At 38.9% G+C, this 15,073-nt stretch overlaps 1 protein-coding gene across 3 annotated transcripts in view; it reads left to right on the top strand.

The window, feature by feature from the left end:
* The window catches only part of TULP4 (TUB like protein 4), a 165,412-nt gene extending 156,662 nt beyond the window's left edge, over positions 1-8,750 (top strand). For all 3 annotated transcript variants that reach the window (XM_039387408.1, XM_039387409.1, XM_039387407.1), the window contains one exon: positions 866-8,750. In XM_039387408.1, coding sequence (XP_039243342.1) covers positions 866-982 — 117 coding nt within the window. In that variant the 3' untranslated portion in view covers positions 983-8,750. The remainder of the gene's footprint in view (positions 1-865) is intronic.
* The last annotated feature ends 6,323 nt before the right edge of the window (positions 8,751-15,073 follow it).

The following is a 15,073-nucleotide window of genomic DNA, read 5'->3' as shown; positions in this document are numbered from 1 at the left end:
CGATCAGAGCCATTTATACCACTTTCTTCTTCAGTTAAATGGCTATGGATACGTGCCCATGGGCAGCTGTGCGAAATCACCCAACCACAGGTTTTGTTGGTGCTGAGGGAACAGAGCCTGACTTGACTTGCACAGACAGTCTCCATTATAGCTCAAGGAGCTTCACTGTTGAGCAAATACAGTCTGGGCTTCTGATGAAGTGAATGAAAAAGCAGTAATAATAGGCCAAACTTCAGATATTCCCTGCAGAAGAACAATGAACAACCTGACTAGCCCTGCATTCAAGCAGCTCTCGCTACCCCTTTGCTAATTCTTTCTCAGTGTAATTATGTGCTAGTGAAGATTATGCAAAAGGAAACAGAACTGCAAAGAATGCACAGCTTACTGCCTATGAAGTGCTACAGTGATAAAATTGGTTATTCCTCTTCCCTGGAAGCTCTTTTCTTTGAAAGCAGAATCTGTTTTCCTGATGGGTTGATGATAGGGTTTTTACAAGAGAGAGAATGGTAGTTTCCTGCAGGAAACATGATGCTGGTGTACCTCACATCTGCTGAAGTAATTGGTGACAATCTACTTACACCAAGGCTGTATGCAGTCTTAACATATTTTAAAGTTCAATTTGCTCTATAGAGTCAAATATTGCAGTCAAATACTCTATACAGACATAGTACAGTGCTCTTACTCTTCTTTAGCACCAAACCCCATTCTGTGAGTAGCTCCATTCACATTACCTCAGGAGGTGAGGTGTTCGTACGAAGGACCAAAAAGATTTTGCTTTTATTCTTCTCTGATTCCTTTTCCGTGGTTCACTTTTTTTGACGTTTTTCTCTTTTTCCTTCCCTTCTCCTCTTCCCCTGCTTCCCAGGTGATGCAGTTTGGAAGAATTGATGGCAATGCTTACATTTTGGACTTTCAGTATCCATTTTCTGCAGTACAAGCCTTTGCTGTTGCTCTGGCTAATGTGACTCAACGTCTCAAGTGAACAAGCAGAGACTGGAGAGAAGAAAATGTTAACCTTCTCATAAAGTCCAAACCGGAAAATGTCAGGGCAGCCTGCTTTAGGTGTGCAGAGATGCCTGGGAGTGAAGAAGACAGTAAAACTGGAAAAGTATTTTGGTGCCCGCCAGAAGGGCATTAACTCTAATCAGTCATGGGGTGGAGGGCGGGGGGCTGTTTTCTGTTTTGTTTGTTTGTTAGCTTGTTTTGTTTCCATTTTTTTTTCTTTTTAAGCGTTGTGCTGGGTCTCAGAAAGAGCGAAGGGTTGAGAGCCATTCCATGTTACATGAAGAAGTGTGGCTTTTGGCTTGTTGTGGTGGTTCTGCCACGTGTGCTACAGTAGCTGATGTAAGCTCATGGGGGGATTAAAACAGACTGCTCTTTTTGATAGACTGCCTTATATCATGCTGTTCTTTTTAAAACAGGGAACATAACTTTTTTCTGGTCCAGTTTGCACTCCTGCTCCTCCTCCTCCTCCTCTACTTCTAAAACATCAATGATAGCAGCAAAAAAAATAGAAAAAAAAGAAACTATAATACTTGAACACATAAGTTTCTTCTCTGAGATCTACTAATAACTGAGCACCACAGGTTCCAAGAAGACATATGTAGGTCAATGTTTAATTTATAAATAATGATGTATCATTCAGAAGAGAAAAAATTGTTGCCAGTGAGTGGTTGTCATGGTTTAGGAATGGTATTCCCCAATTTTATCGTTCCCTCTGAAACATTCCAAACCCCTCGCCACTCGCCACTCGCCCATGTGGCAGGCTGGAGAGGAGAATCAGAGGCACAAAAGGTAAAGATTAAGGAGTGAGATAAGAAAAATTTACTGGAAACAGCAATGAAATAAGAAAGCGAACAGTAACAGCAACAATATTAATAACAGAATGTACAAGAGGCAAGCTATTCACATGTGATTGCTCACCACATGGAAACCCCTGACAATACCCTACCACAGCACCATGCTACCTGACCTGGTAGGGACCCCTTCCCTGTCGGAAAATGGTATGAGGTGGTATAGGAGGTTATTCTGAGGTGGTATGGAATAACCTCCAGGGCCTAGCCATGCCCATTCCTGGCTACTGCAAAATTTAACCGTGTCCTGGCCTAAACCAGGAGAGTGGTTTAAAAACCCACTGTATCAAAGAAGTTGATGTCTGCTTGTTTTGTGTGCAGTTATTGGGGATAAACATCTCTCAGTAGGTGACAAAAGATAGAGGAGCAAATAAATTATGAGCATTGCTTTTTTATTCTCACTGGTCAGCAGTATTGTCTGATTTGACATGTAGTTGGGAGAGGTACACTGTGATCAGATGTACCTCTGAGGCCATGCCTGTGCATGCTCCTCGTGTTTCAATGTGTTTACACCTTATAAACAAAGTCTTTCCAGTATGAGAAGGCCCAGTCTTAGCAATCAGTATGAATCAAGTTCTACAACAGTGTATCTGTGCTTGAATTAGGAAGGAGACAGAAGTGTAATAAGTCATTACAAGAAGCAGTTTCATCAGGAAAGCAAATTAATTATTGGAAACAACACCATGGCTGGCTGGAGAACAAATTAGTTGAAAGAGGAAGGAAAAATTGGACAGAATGATGCCTTTTATCACCTTGCTACTTGAGTAGCCTTTGTGACTGTATTTTGAGAATATAATGCTCCAGGTAAGAGTGGGAAGCCAAAGTTTACATAGAGTGTTACAGAGGAAGGCTTATAACAGTAGCATGGCTGCAGCTCTTTCTGGTGGATGTGCAGACCTGTTGAGCATTTCAGAAGGGTTGCTTGCACGGAAGAGTTTCTGTGTTGTCCTTGTATTGTGCACATATTTATTTGCTTTCTCTCTTTCCTCTTTGTCAGCATTTTGCTACAGAATATGTTTTGATACGGAAGTAGTTCACCCAGTAATACACAAACCTCAAAACTGTTCATATAATTATTTGGGCGTTAGATTATAAAACATCATTGCAGATTTTCTTCAGAAATTAATCTTTTGAAGTTAAAGGCACAGTGGGAAAGATGTGCTAGTTGAGATGTCAGTGGATACTTTGTCTTTCATCCATGGTTTAACTTCTTTACTTGAAAAAGTGGATATAACTTAAGATGAACAGGTGTGATTTCCTCTCTTTTTCTTGAATCCTAGTAGTAAGGCAAATGTGTGTTGCATTTGATTTCTTCTAAAGCAACATATCACATAATACCTTTCTTTAGTAGATATTAATAATATGCAGTGAGCTTCTAACTTCTGGTCTTCTGTGGCTACTAGAGCTGTACAGCACAGAGGAGCACTGCCAGTCAGAGAGGAGTTTCAGAGGGTTTCCAAGGGAGATGATAAAGCAGATTGGGTAATGCCCCATGGGTTAAGTCCAGGAAAAACCACCTTCAAAATGGGTTCATTGGAGAGGAAGCAGATGTAGGAAAGAAAGGAGCAGGGAAGTAGATGGTACCATGCTTGTATCCCAAAGCTCAGCGGCTTAGGCTTGTATATGGGAGTGATCAGGCACAACATTCCCCTTGGCATCTTGTTTGCTTTAATTAATTAGGGTTTTTTTCCACTAACTGTCTGGGCCTGTTTGTGTTATTTTTCACATGCATGATTTATTCAGCAGGTTAAGTGCCTGTATAATGTGTGTGTAAGAGGGGAACCAAAATTGATTTGGTTCTGGTCCCTTAAAAATCAATGGAAATGTTTCACTTGGGTTTTTTTATGTGGAGGAAACACTATTAAGCCCTTTGTCTCTATTGAGTTATATACTGTAAAAGCAATAGGTTGACTTCTTAGTCCACTGATCCCAAAACACAAGGAGGAAAGTTGGCTGATGAGAATCCTCACCTGCCCTAAGGTCTATGCTAACCAGTCATACCCTAATTAGAGTTTAACAGGCACACACTGAACACCATAAGAGGAGAAACATATGAGGGCTGGCTTGCTTGCTTGCTGAGGGAAGAGCTACTTATTCACATGTCAGAAATGTTCAGCTGGAAGAAACATTGCCTGTAATTTTAAGCCAAAATTATTAGTAAATGGAAACAACAGGAATGTTCTTTTCTTAAGAAAATCTAATCTAAATAGAAGGACTTCTGCATGCAGTTTCTTTAACATTCCAGGGAACAGTATTCCTTTTCACTTTGTTCATTGCCAAATTTTTCTGATTGTCAGAAGTTTTGTGCTAATGGAGAACCAAGAAATGAAAACCCATAAAACAAGTTAGGAGAGTTAGTTGGCTTCATTGGTCCAGGTCATGATTGCATCCTTCTGATGGCACTCACAAAGAGCCTTGGCATAGAAAGAGCCCTGGTTTCTGCCCCAGCAAAGCAGAAGGAATAATTATAAAAAATTAGGGAAAAAATGCTGTTTCCATCATCCTTTCCATTTACCTGTCAGGAAATTCTATAGGATAAGATAATCTTTTATCTTTTGGAAAATAATTTAAGAGAGTCCCTTTAATTGAGGATTATAATGCAGAGAATACCCAGTATTAGAGAGAGAAACTATTCTGAAATATATAGAATTTTAATGAAAGGAATGGGAAATATGTAAAAGTCTGAGTGTGCAACCTCAGATGGTGAGATTCTGAATTATACACAGAACAAGTGAAAGTTGTTTTATTTTCCACCGAGATACAATATAAGAAACAGATTTAAGAACACCCCCCAAATAATCACTTAAATCCTTAAGATTGCTATCACATTCAGCCAAAAGGTAGATGTTACATTTTCTATTTCATTAGTAAAACAGAGTTTTCCTGTAGATAACTAAATTCTTCTAGGAAGAATGTAGCAAAGTGTTCAGAAATACATAGTTGTTTTCTACATGCAGTAATTTCTGGTAGTAAAGGATATTTTTTCCAAAGCTTTTTTTTCCCAGTTGTGCAATAATTGTAACAGTCTAGGGGGTTTATTTTATTTCTGTTGGGTTGTTTTTTTGTTTGTTTTAGTTTGAGTTTGATTTTTCTTTAGGGAGTTTTGAGTGATTTTTTTAAAGATAATTTAATGTAGATTTCCTGCTAATGTCCAAAAGACAAATTATTTTTCTTGCGTAAGGTAATAAGTGATATACGGATTATTTTATTACTATGTATCAGTAAGTTACACACACTTATTTATATTTAAAGAGCATCTTTGTAAGTAATTGTTTGGTAGCAGGTATGTTTTGCTGCAAGAAATTAAAAATGCATGTAGGAAGACCCGGTTTTGCTGCATAATATACAAAAATTTCATAATGCAGGCAGGCAAATATATTTTTTGGCAGCTAGATGCAGTGAGTTTGCTATGGAGAACTGTGTAGAATACGAAGAGTCTAGGTGACTTCTTTGGGACCTGCAGAAATCTCTTCTTTTTTGTTTCTAACTATATTTCAGTTGGGAGTGCTTTAAAAAATAGAAGTCTTGGTTTGCTTTCCCTCTTCTTAGTATAGTGCTTTTTCTTGAGATATTAAATAAGGTGGGTTACGTGATAAAAGAGTGTATAATGATGTAGGCTCAGTTTGTAAGAAGTTCATTGCATAGTTCAGTAGGGTTTGGCAGTGCTGTAATTCAGTGCTACGTGGAGATACAAGCAAACAAGCTTGGAATAAGCTGAGGCACAAGTGTGTGGCAGTAGAAGCATTTTCCTCTGCTCAGACTAATAACACTCTTTTTTCAGCTGGGTTCAGCTGATTCCAACACAGCCACAGTGCTTCTGACAGGTGAGCTTGTGCTGCACAAAGCTGATGGAGCTGAGCCCTGACATTGGCTGCAGCAGCTTTACCTCTTCAAGATGCTCCATAGGAGACCTATTGGAGCACGTGTTCCTCCACTCACCCTTCTAGATCTGCTGCTAGAGCAGCATGAAGCTGCTGTGGAGTTTGGCTGCAGCAGCTTTGGGCAGAGAAAGCCCTGATGCCAGTCAGTGGCCATGGTGGCCATTTGAAGTCAGAATCTGCTTTGATGGAGTTGCAAAGGGACGCAACTGAAAGCCCAATTCTTTTGAAAAAACAAAGCTGATATCCTCAAAATAGATCTCCTAACAGAGTCTAAAAAATTATCCTTTAAGTCTGGTATGAATTGCACTATGCATGGAGTGGCAAATTTTAGCTTGAAACAGTAAGAATAACACATTTCTGCAACATCCTAAGAAACTATGAGAAGGAGGGGGGTGAAAGAGGAAAAAATGAATTATCACATTAATAATTTTGCACTCAGTTCCAGAGGCAGCAGTAAAACATGTGCTGTGGGCTGCCTGAGTGTCGGTAAATCCTCACAGTTTCATCTCAGTTACAAAATTTTTCTGTGGTGCAGCCACAAGTAAAACTGTGTTTTTATGAAGATGCATGAGGGTCTACAAGTGTCAGACAAGGATATCTGACTTTGCTTGAGCCTAAACTTTACATAGGTCCAGGCTTTCCTCGATATGTCTTTTTAGTGTCCTCCCAGAAATTCCAAACAGATTTTTGAGCTTGCCTGATGGTTGCCTCAGACAGTTTCAGTGCATTTGCTTTTTGCAGCCTGGCGTGTGTGATCCTGTGTTATCTTGGTGCCATTACCTGTCAGAAACATTTTAATTCCTCATATGAAAAGAGCAGAAAGTGCAAAAACTGATTTGATGGAGAGAAAGGGAGAGAAGACAGAACAAATTTTCACTAGCTTTTAAGAACGTGTTTCCCAGAGCAACAGTCTGGAAATTGCACATTTCTGTAGGACCTGACTGACTCCAGACCACTAAATCTGACTTAGAGATTAGTAACAGAGGAGACACTTGCATGGCATGCTGACAGGGGACCAACTTCCAGCCTCACTAGATGGTTACACCAAGATATATAAGAGAGCACAATTCAATCCAAAATGTATTTACCCATTACTGTGTGATTATAAGGTAAAAATTACTTGTATGACCCACATATTCACTTAAGAAAATTCTAAAACATTTTAGCCAACAGCTATGTTGACAGTTCCATATAACCCCTTTGAGGAATGCTAGAAGTAAAATCCTGGCCACAGAGTAGTAGTTCAGATTTTTGACTCTTATTCCCATTTCTAGGATTCCATCACAGGACAGGCGATCAAGCTGTTTATGTTACTTAGAGACTGGCGTAATGGTTTTCCCATAAGAGAGCAAATCAGCTATACTGCTTACAAAAATGGAAAAATTCTAGTAGATGAAGTTTTCTTGTTTTCAAGTCCCTTCACCTTCAAGGCATAATCCTTCATTAGCAAATACCAATTTAGAGTCCTGCTACCCTTAGGAGTAGTCTGCAGGTAGGCACCACAGGTCCTCTTTGCAGAATTGATATTTACATACACCATTCTCAAAGGAATAAGGTTAATTATTACTAGTGAACAATAGGCTATGTGAATTATTTTGTCTTTGTATTTATCTGTGATTTAATTTTCTTCTTAAAAAATCCCACTGAAATGTTTTAAGATGAAAAGACTCCGCTTTTCCTGTTGCCTGATATCTCTGAAGGTATATCAGGAGTTTGATTGTTGCTGCATCTAGAAATTTTTTAAGACAAATTAACCCTTCAACTTTTGATTTTGCAAATGAATCTATAACAAGAAATTTGTGCTTTAAGGCAAATTGATTGATTGGGAGCACTATGCAAGTGCAGAGGTTTGCTAACTGCAGGTTCAAAACAACGTGATTTTGCGAGACAAAATTAAATACGTGAAAACACCAAATACTTGCCTATCCAGAGTGTTCAATGAAACAATTAGATGGTATGATGCTAAAGCCTCCCAGTCTGTTCTTAATCCTTGCCCTCCAGTTTACAATTTGAAAATATGATCTGAATTCTGAATCCTGACAAATGTTGTTTGTTTTTGAAATGTTTATCTTACTGGCCAAGTAGATGGTTTAAGATATGGATTAAGGTCAAAGTAATAAAGAGAAACATTTTTGAACAGTGTGCAGACACCTGAGTTTCAAGTATTTCACTGGAATAACACAGCTTGTAATTCCTATCTGTGTTGTTTCAAGCAATTTGTTCAGAAATTTTCTAGCTTTCCCTTTGTTACTTTTGTTTGCTTGATACATGTGTTGCCTTAGGTTGCTTTTCACATCCATTTCACTATTTCTGCATTCACTGCTTCTTTTTCTCTTTGTGTGTTGTGTGTTTGCGGAAGGGTGTGTCTGTTCAAGATCTCGTTGTTTATTGTAGATAAAATATGTGGTGTTGTGGAATAGCATGAGGATGCATTTGATTGAAAAGGCACTGTAGTGTTTCCTGGAAAAGAAGGGGAGTTGCATTTGTTTATAAATGCATTATTTTGGTACTGTAACTTTGAACGTGAATTGGGATTTTTTTTCTTTTTTTTTCTTTTTTTCCTTTTTTTTTTCTTTTTTTTCTTTTTTTTTTAATTTGATGAGCACAGAGTCATGAGAGTGCATGCATTCTTAACAAGCAAGCCCAGCATGTTTTTCTTAAGGCTTTCGAAAATTTGGTACACCATTTGTCTACTTTACTTACCCAGACAATTTTTTAATTCTATTTCTTTGAATCTCAAGTTTTGGGGTTTTTTTCTCCTCAATATACCATGGTATACTTGGTTTCCATTGTACTTAAAAACTACCCTGATCTGCCTTTTTGTGTCTTGTGTAATAGTTTTTGCAGGAGGTGCCTAGAAAGTATTGTTGGTTTCCCTATAAAAATGTGGTTTGTCCAGATTCTTTACTGTCTACATGATTGAGAGATGGACTGATTGCCCTATTTTTCCTTGATGATTTGGAGTTGTAAGAGTTGTCCAGCTGTTGCTTAATAAAATTTTGCAGACTAGAAAATTCCTGATTTGTTTTTGTTGCATTCTGCATTTTGCCAAGCACCTTAAATACTTCTAAAGCAGATGACAAATCTGTGCTGCAACAACCTGAATAGTAATTAACCAGATGTTGTTACGCTTTCTCTTTTCAATAACTGTGTCCCCAAATTCCACTGAACCTGATGCGTGTACCAGCCCACCATACTTTGCGTCATTCATATGGGAGGATAGATGGCAAGGATTTTGTGGTAATGAGGTTCTTATCTGCCTGGATATCAGCTGATTCTTATGATATTTCTCCTCTGCTTGCTTTCATTTTTAAGGAAATCACCTTTGGGGTTTGTGGTACTTCTCATTTTGTCATTGATATACTGGAAACCTTACCATTACCACAAGGGATTCCTCTGTCTGGTCATCTTTAACAAAAGAATAAAATGCTATGATGGCCAGTGTTCATTCTTTGGTTTTTAACAAAAAGTATTCTGGGAGCTGAGGAAACAAACAAACAAATGAAACCTGTCATAAAGTATCTTAACTTGCCTAATAAACATCCCAGCTATGGCACAAATGAGAGAATCCTGGCATGGATCCCCATAATGGACTTCCAAGTTTGCCACTGGAATTGTGCAGGAGTCTGTGCTGGATCCTCACCTCTTCACCATACAAGGTTTGCTGATGATATGAAGTTATTCAAAATAGTGAAGCAAGGTCAAGAATCTCAGAAAGTCTTTGTGAAACTTGACAATAAAATGGCAGATGAAACTCAGTGTAGGTAAAAGTGAAGTGATACATGGGTCAAAAAAACAATCCTAACTTCACATTTGCAGTAATGGTCTCTGTAGTGATCTCCACTATTCCAGGGAGACCTTTTGATGGATTAATAGCTAGCTGTCTGAAAACATCAAATTGGTGCTCAGCAGCAGTCAAAAGAGGAAAATAAAATATTGGTAATGAAAAGAACTGACAGCAAAACAAAAAAATGCAGAATCACTATATAAAATTTCAATTCACCACTCTTCATGTACTGTGCAGTACTGGTCCCCTTGTCTCAGAAAAGGTAGAGATCTAGAGAAGATTCACAGAAGCACAACAGAAGGCACAAATCAACTTCTACATGAGGAATTAGTGTGAACTTTAGGACCCTTCACCCTGGAAAAGAGATAGCTAGAGAGCCACCAGAATAGGAGTAGTGTTGAAGGGTGGATAGGGATTACTGTTGTCTCTTCCTACAGAAAAACTAGGAACTATAAAATGAAAATAAAGTGAAATACTAGAGGAATGGGAAATCAAACGAAAGGAGGCAGTTCTTCAACAAAGTGACTAGCCAAAGCCACTTTGCCAAAGGATGCTCTGATACAAGGAGTTTACAAGAATTCAAGCAAGACTGAAAAAGGATATGAAAGAGATATCTATTGGGGCATTAAACAAACTACAACAGGAGCAGAAAGTTCTCTGAGCTGAAAATAGTCAGAGACTGGAAGAGTGTTAGGGGAAATACCACATGAATTTGCTCTGTTCTCACTCTTTGCAAGGAATCTGCAAATGGCTATCGTAGGAGATGAAACACTGAGCTTAACTGGAATCTCACTGTGAACGATTGTCACCATTTGTATACCAGCATTTCTAAACCAAGCTTAAACCTGGAGTTTCAGCCTCTGGGAATGAGAAGAGGAAGGACTCCCAACCTAATGTCTGAATGCTTTGCAATGCAACTGTGAAAAGTCCTCTTCTAACTCAGGGAATGAGCACTGGGGGTCTGCCAGCTACAGCACTGGTAATTGATTCAATCACAGTAACAATCTGGCTGCGCTGCTCAAGGGAACTGAGCAAATGCAGTTTGGTTTGTTGTTCTGGAAGATCGGTTTTGGAAGGTCTCTCTCTGCTGGGTGCAACCAGTTAAGTTTAGCACATGTTGTCACTTGTAGTTTGTAAATAAACTTCAAGCCTGTTGCGTCACCTTCTCCTCTACATGTCAGAACAGAATTGTGAGTAAATGAGAACACTGGAGCTCTAACTGGCTCTTGAGAGACAGGAGGCATAAAAGGAAGCAAACAGATATGGGGAGATGGCTGGTTTGGGGAGATGACTACTGAAACACACCTGCCTGGAAATGGCAGGTGATGCAAATGCATAGTTTATCAATTAACAGGGGCTGCAGTAAACAAATTAAAATTTAGATCTTTAGGAAAATATCCTAGAAAGGTTCCTGTGATTGTTTTCTTGCCTTGTAGAGGGACTAATAGCATTTACTTATTCTTTTTTATATATGATTGTGATCTTGTTGATAATAGTACAGTCTTATTTTTTTGATTTGGATGAACACAAGGACTATTTTTGCCCAGCGTTGCCTGGTGTAGACATGTGCAGACATTGAGGGAACAATATTTAAGCAGGGGCTTTTAAAAAAGAAGCAGGAAATACAGCAACTATACATATATTTAAGTTTCTGTATATGATTTAATAACTGCTGGCTAGATCATGAACTTTTTCATCAAGACAGGTTATTGCTGTTGATGTTCTCTCATCAATTACATATTCCATTTTTTTTTTGGCATTCCTACCAAAAAAGCTATCAATAATAAAATGGCAATCTTTACTTACTGCTAATTTTTTCAAAAGCATCTCAGCTTTCATTATACAATCTTAATGGGTTAGGGAGTTAAGTAATTACCTCTTGGTGAGGGAGTTGTACAAGATCAGAAAAAAAAACCAACCTGGGGGGGGGTCACCCCCAACTGTGTGATCATACCAATCATGATTCATCTCAGACCTTTTGTCTCGCTCCTATCCATTATAGCTGTCTATTGCATATCCTCATTTTCTGTTCTGTTTAAAACAGAAAAAAATTCAAATCTTTGTGTGATCAAAGGGAAACCTGTTCCTCTGGGGGAATATTTTGCTTTGTTGCATCTCCTGACAGTTTTATTCTTTCCAGCTGTTCCACATTATTTTCTTCCATTTATCACTTCCCCACAGATAAGGAGGAAAGTTAGATTTGAACTGCAGAAGTAACATTTCTTTGTTCTCCTTTCTCATAGCACTCTGTGGTAATAGTCCTCTCTCTTAAAACAAGAGTTTATTTGATCCCTTTGTTGCACGGTTTAGGTGAGATTAATGTCTTCCTTTCCCTTTCAAAGCCATTTAAGTATTTTTAAATTTTGTGTAATCTGAAAGATCTTTATTTTAGAGAAGAGTTTATATGAGGCAGTTATAGCAAAGGGAAGATACTAAAGATGATTTAAACATCAGGGAGTGTTCTAGTTGCCTCACGCAGAGACAGCCAAATGGAGAGTTTGATCTGCAGAAGTCATGTAACTGCGATTTGACTTTTAAGTGGCTTCTCTATCTCATTTATGATGTTTTCTAATGAGGGAAGCAACCTTGTTTTCATCAGATCTATGAACATACCTTAAGATTTTTCTGCTTGAGCTAGTGTGGTAGCTAGTGTAATCTGAGGTGGCAAACATTCATTTTGACAGGCTTTATTTGTATGGCTTAGAGAGCCACTAAAACCAAGATTCCAGTTTTGTTCATAAATCCACTGCTAGTATTCCTATTTATATGATGCTAATAATTTTATCTGCAGTTTAAAAAATAAACAGGTTTTAGTAGGTTTGTGTCAACAGAACATATCAGCAAGTATGAAAAGAGAGAAGACCTCTTTCCAAAACCCATAGCATATATATAATTCACACTGTGAAGTTCTGCTATGAACATCAGAAGTCCCAGATGCTGATAGAGCATCCCCTCAGGCCATAAACTGAGAGAGCATCATTTGGAGAACTGCCAGAATCCACAATTAGATTCCACTTTTGGAGATTGTGGAAAACTCAAGCAACAGTAAAATGACACAGACTGAGTATCATCAGAATACTGCAGTATGTGCATCATAAAAAAGTTCTCCAAAGAGCAAGGCCGTAGTAACTGAGAAAGTAGAGGCTTCTTGGAAGTCAGGGAAGCTGTTGCAGGGTGGGGGACCACTAGCATATGAGACAGAAAGTTAAGTAAAGACAAACTCACGAGGAGATGCATAAATCACATGTATTCAGATATATAAATGCAAAATCTACAATTGGGGTTATCTGTGCCATCATCACTAGAAACACAGTGGCCACGGAAGCTTTTTTTGTTGAAATTTTTACTGTGTGAATATTAAATGTGAAAAGAATCAAAATAAAATGGCAGATGGTGAGAAGACTGAATATTCTGAAGTAGAAAATGTTGCATACTAAGGGCAATTCACATCCAGTAGGAAAATATCTTTATTTCACAGAATCATAGAATATCCTGAGTTGGAAGGGATCCATTAGGATCATCAAGTCCAGCTCCTGGCCCTCTGCAATACAACCCAAGAATCACACCATGTGCTCGAGAGTATTGTCCAAATGCTTCTGTCAGGCTTGGTGCTGTGACTGCTTCCCTGGGGAGCCTGTTCCAGTGCCCAACCACCCTCTTGGTGAAAATCCTTTTCCTGATATCCAACCTAAACCTCTCCTGACTCAGCTTCATGTCTTTTCTTCCAATCCTGTCACTGGTCACGAGAGTGAAGTGATCAGTACCTGCCCTGCCCTTCCCCTCACAAGGAAGACTACAGTGAGGTCTCCCCTCAGTCTCCTCCAGACTGAATAGGCCAAGTGACCTCAGCTGCTCCTCATACAGCTTCCCCTCAAGGCCCTTCACCGTCTTCATAGCCCTCCTTTGGATGCTCTCTAACAGCTTAATATCTTTCTTATGTTGCAGTGCCCAAACCTGCACACAATATTCAAGGTGAGGCCACCCAAATGCAGAGCAGAGCAGGACAATCTCCTCCCTCACCCGGCTGGCGATGCTTTGCCTGATGCCCCCCAGGACACGGTTGGCCCTCCTGGCTGCCAGGGCACTGCTGACTCATATTCAACTTGTCATCAACCAGGACCCCCAGGTCTCTTTTCATGGCACTGCTTTCCAGCATCTCATTCCCCAGTCTGTACGTACATCCAGGGCTGCCCCATCCCGGGTGCAGAATCCAGCACAATAGGAATGAACAACCTCATAGCAAGATTGATTGCATCTGTGAAGTTATAAGCAAGCCAATTAAGAAGAAATCCTACATGTGCATCTGGACAGGTCTGAAAGACCAAAACATGGAATTCATGAGGATAAGGCAATATTTATCATGTGCCCAAAGCTGTTACATTCATCTCCTATGTGTAGATTCCTGAGTGCAAGAGACAAAGTTGAAAACAATTTCATCAAAAGAACAGATGTCTAAAATGGTTTTGACAGCTGATGATGTCAAGTGTCTTTAAATGGGATCTCTAGGTTCTTTTGGAAGAATCTTCGTGTAGCATGCAATTGAGAAGTAATCAGCTGAAGAGATTCAAAGAACAAGATTACAATGAAATGTGCTCTCCAAAATTTTAAGTTACGTGTTAGTTATATGAATGTGTTAGTAATCATATAAAACAACTGACAGTCATGATTTAACTGATTAACTTAAAGATAACTCATGAAGAGTTAAGTATATATGACTTCAAAATATCAGGTGGGTGTTGAAGTTTTTTTTAGAAAAGTTTGAAGGCCCACCAGTGTTAATGAGGCAGATGCTGTCAGTTTGTTTAGTGCTTGGCCAATTTCCTCTCTGATGATGTTGATAACAAATTCTATAGAATTAGGGAAGAAGCACATAATGATATCAGAAGGAATTGTTTTAGACGTGATTCACCTTCAAAGAAACATTATGACTAGACATCCAAATAGAAATAAAAGATGTCTTCAAGTACCAACAGAAAGAATGGAGTTGGAAGGTGCTCAGGAAAGGACATTGAAGGAATTTCATAGGAAAAATATTAATTGTTATACAACACAGAGAGACTGAGGAGTCCTTGTGTATTCCCTGGGCACTGACATTGGATGGGTTACAAGTGTGATTCCTGCTAATATCATCATTGTCTCTGTTACTACAGAATGAATTTAATCTAAAGAATGAACAGTATTGGCTAAGTGTTGACATCACAAGGCCATTAGCACTAACTAAATGATACAGAAGCTGCAAAATTTATTGGATTTTTGATATTTCCAAAAGGTGGCAAAAAAAGAGGTTCAGAGGGATGCAACAAAGGGTGCAAAGCATGTATTCATTACAAGAACAGAACTGTATAACAATGGAAAAAGGTTTTTAATCCCATCAGAAACTCAGTCCTCATTGAATTTGTGGCAGAAATTTATGTTGTGAGTCCCAGAGCCAATCAGTGACTTGAAAAGAAGTCAGATTTCCTAAATTCTTTTCTGAAAATCCGGTGGACTTCTTTGTGTGCTGTCTGTGCCTCAAGTGATGGGTGCAAATCACCCACAATCACCCCTGAAGA

The sequence above is a fragment of the Pipra filicauda genome, unplaced genomic scaffold (assembly GCF_003945595.2).
Source record: "Pipra filicauda isolate LSUMZ 115617 unplaced genomic scaffold, ASM394559v2 scaffold55_size4083901_pilon, whole genome shotgun sequence".
NCBI lineage: Eukaryota > Metazoa > Chordata > Aves > Passeriformes > Pipridae > Pipra > Pipra filicauda.
This window is presented reverse-complemented; position numbering and strand designations above follow the sequence as displayed.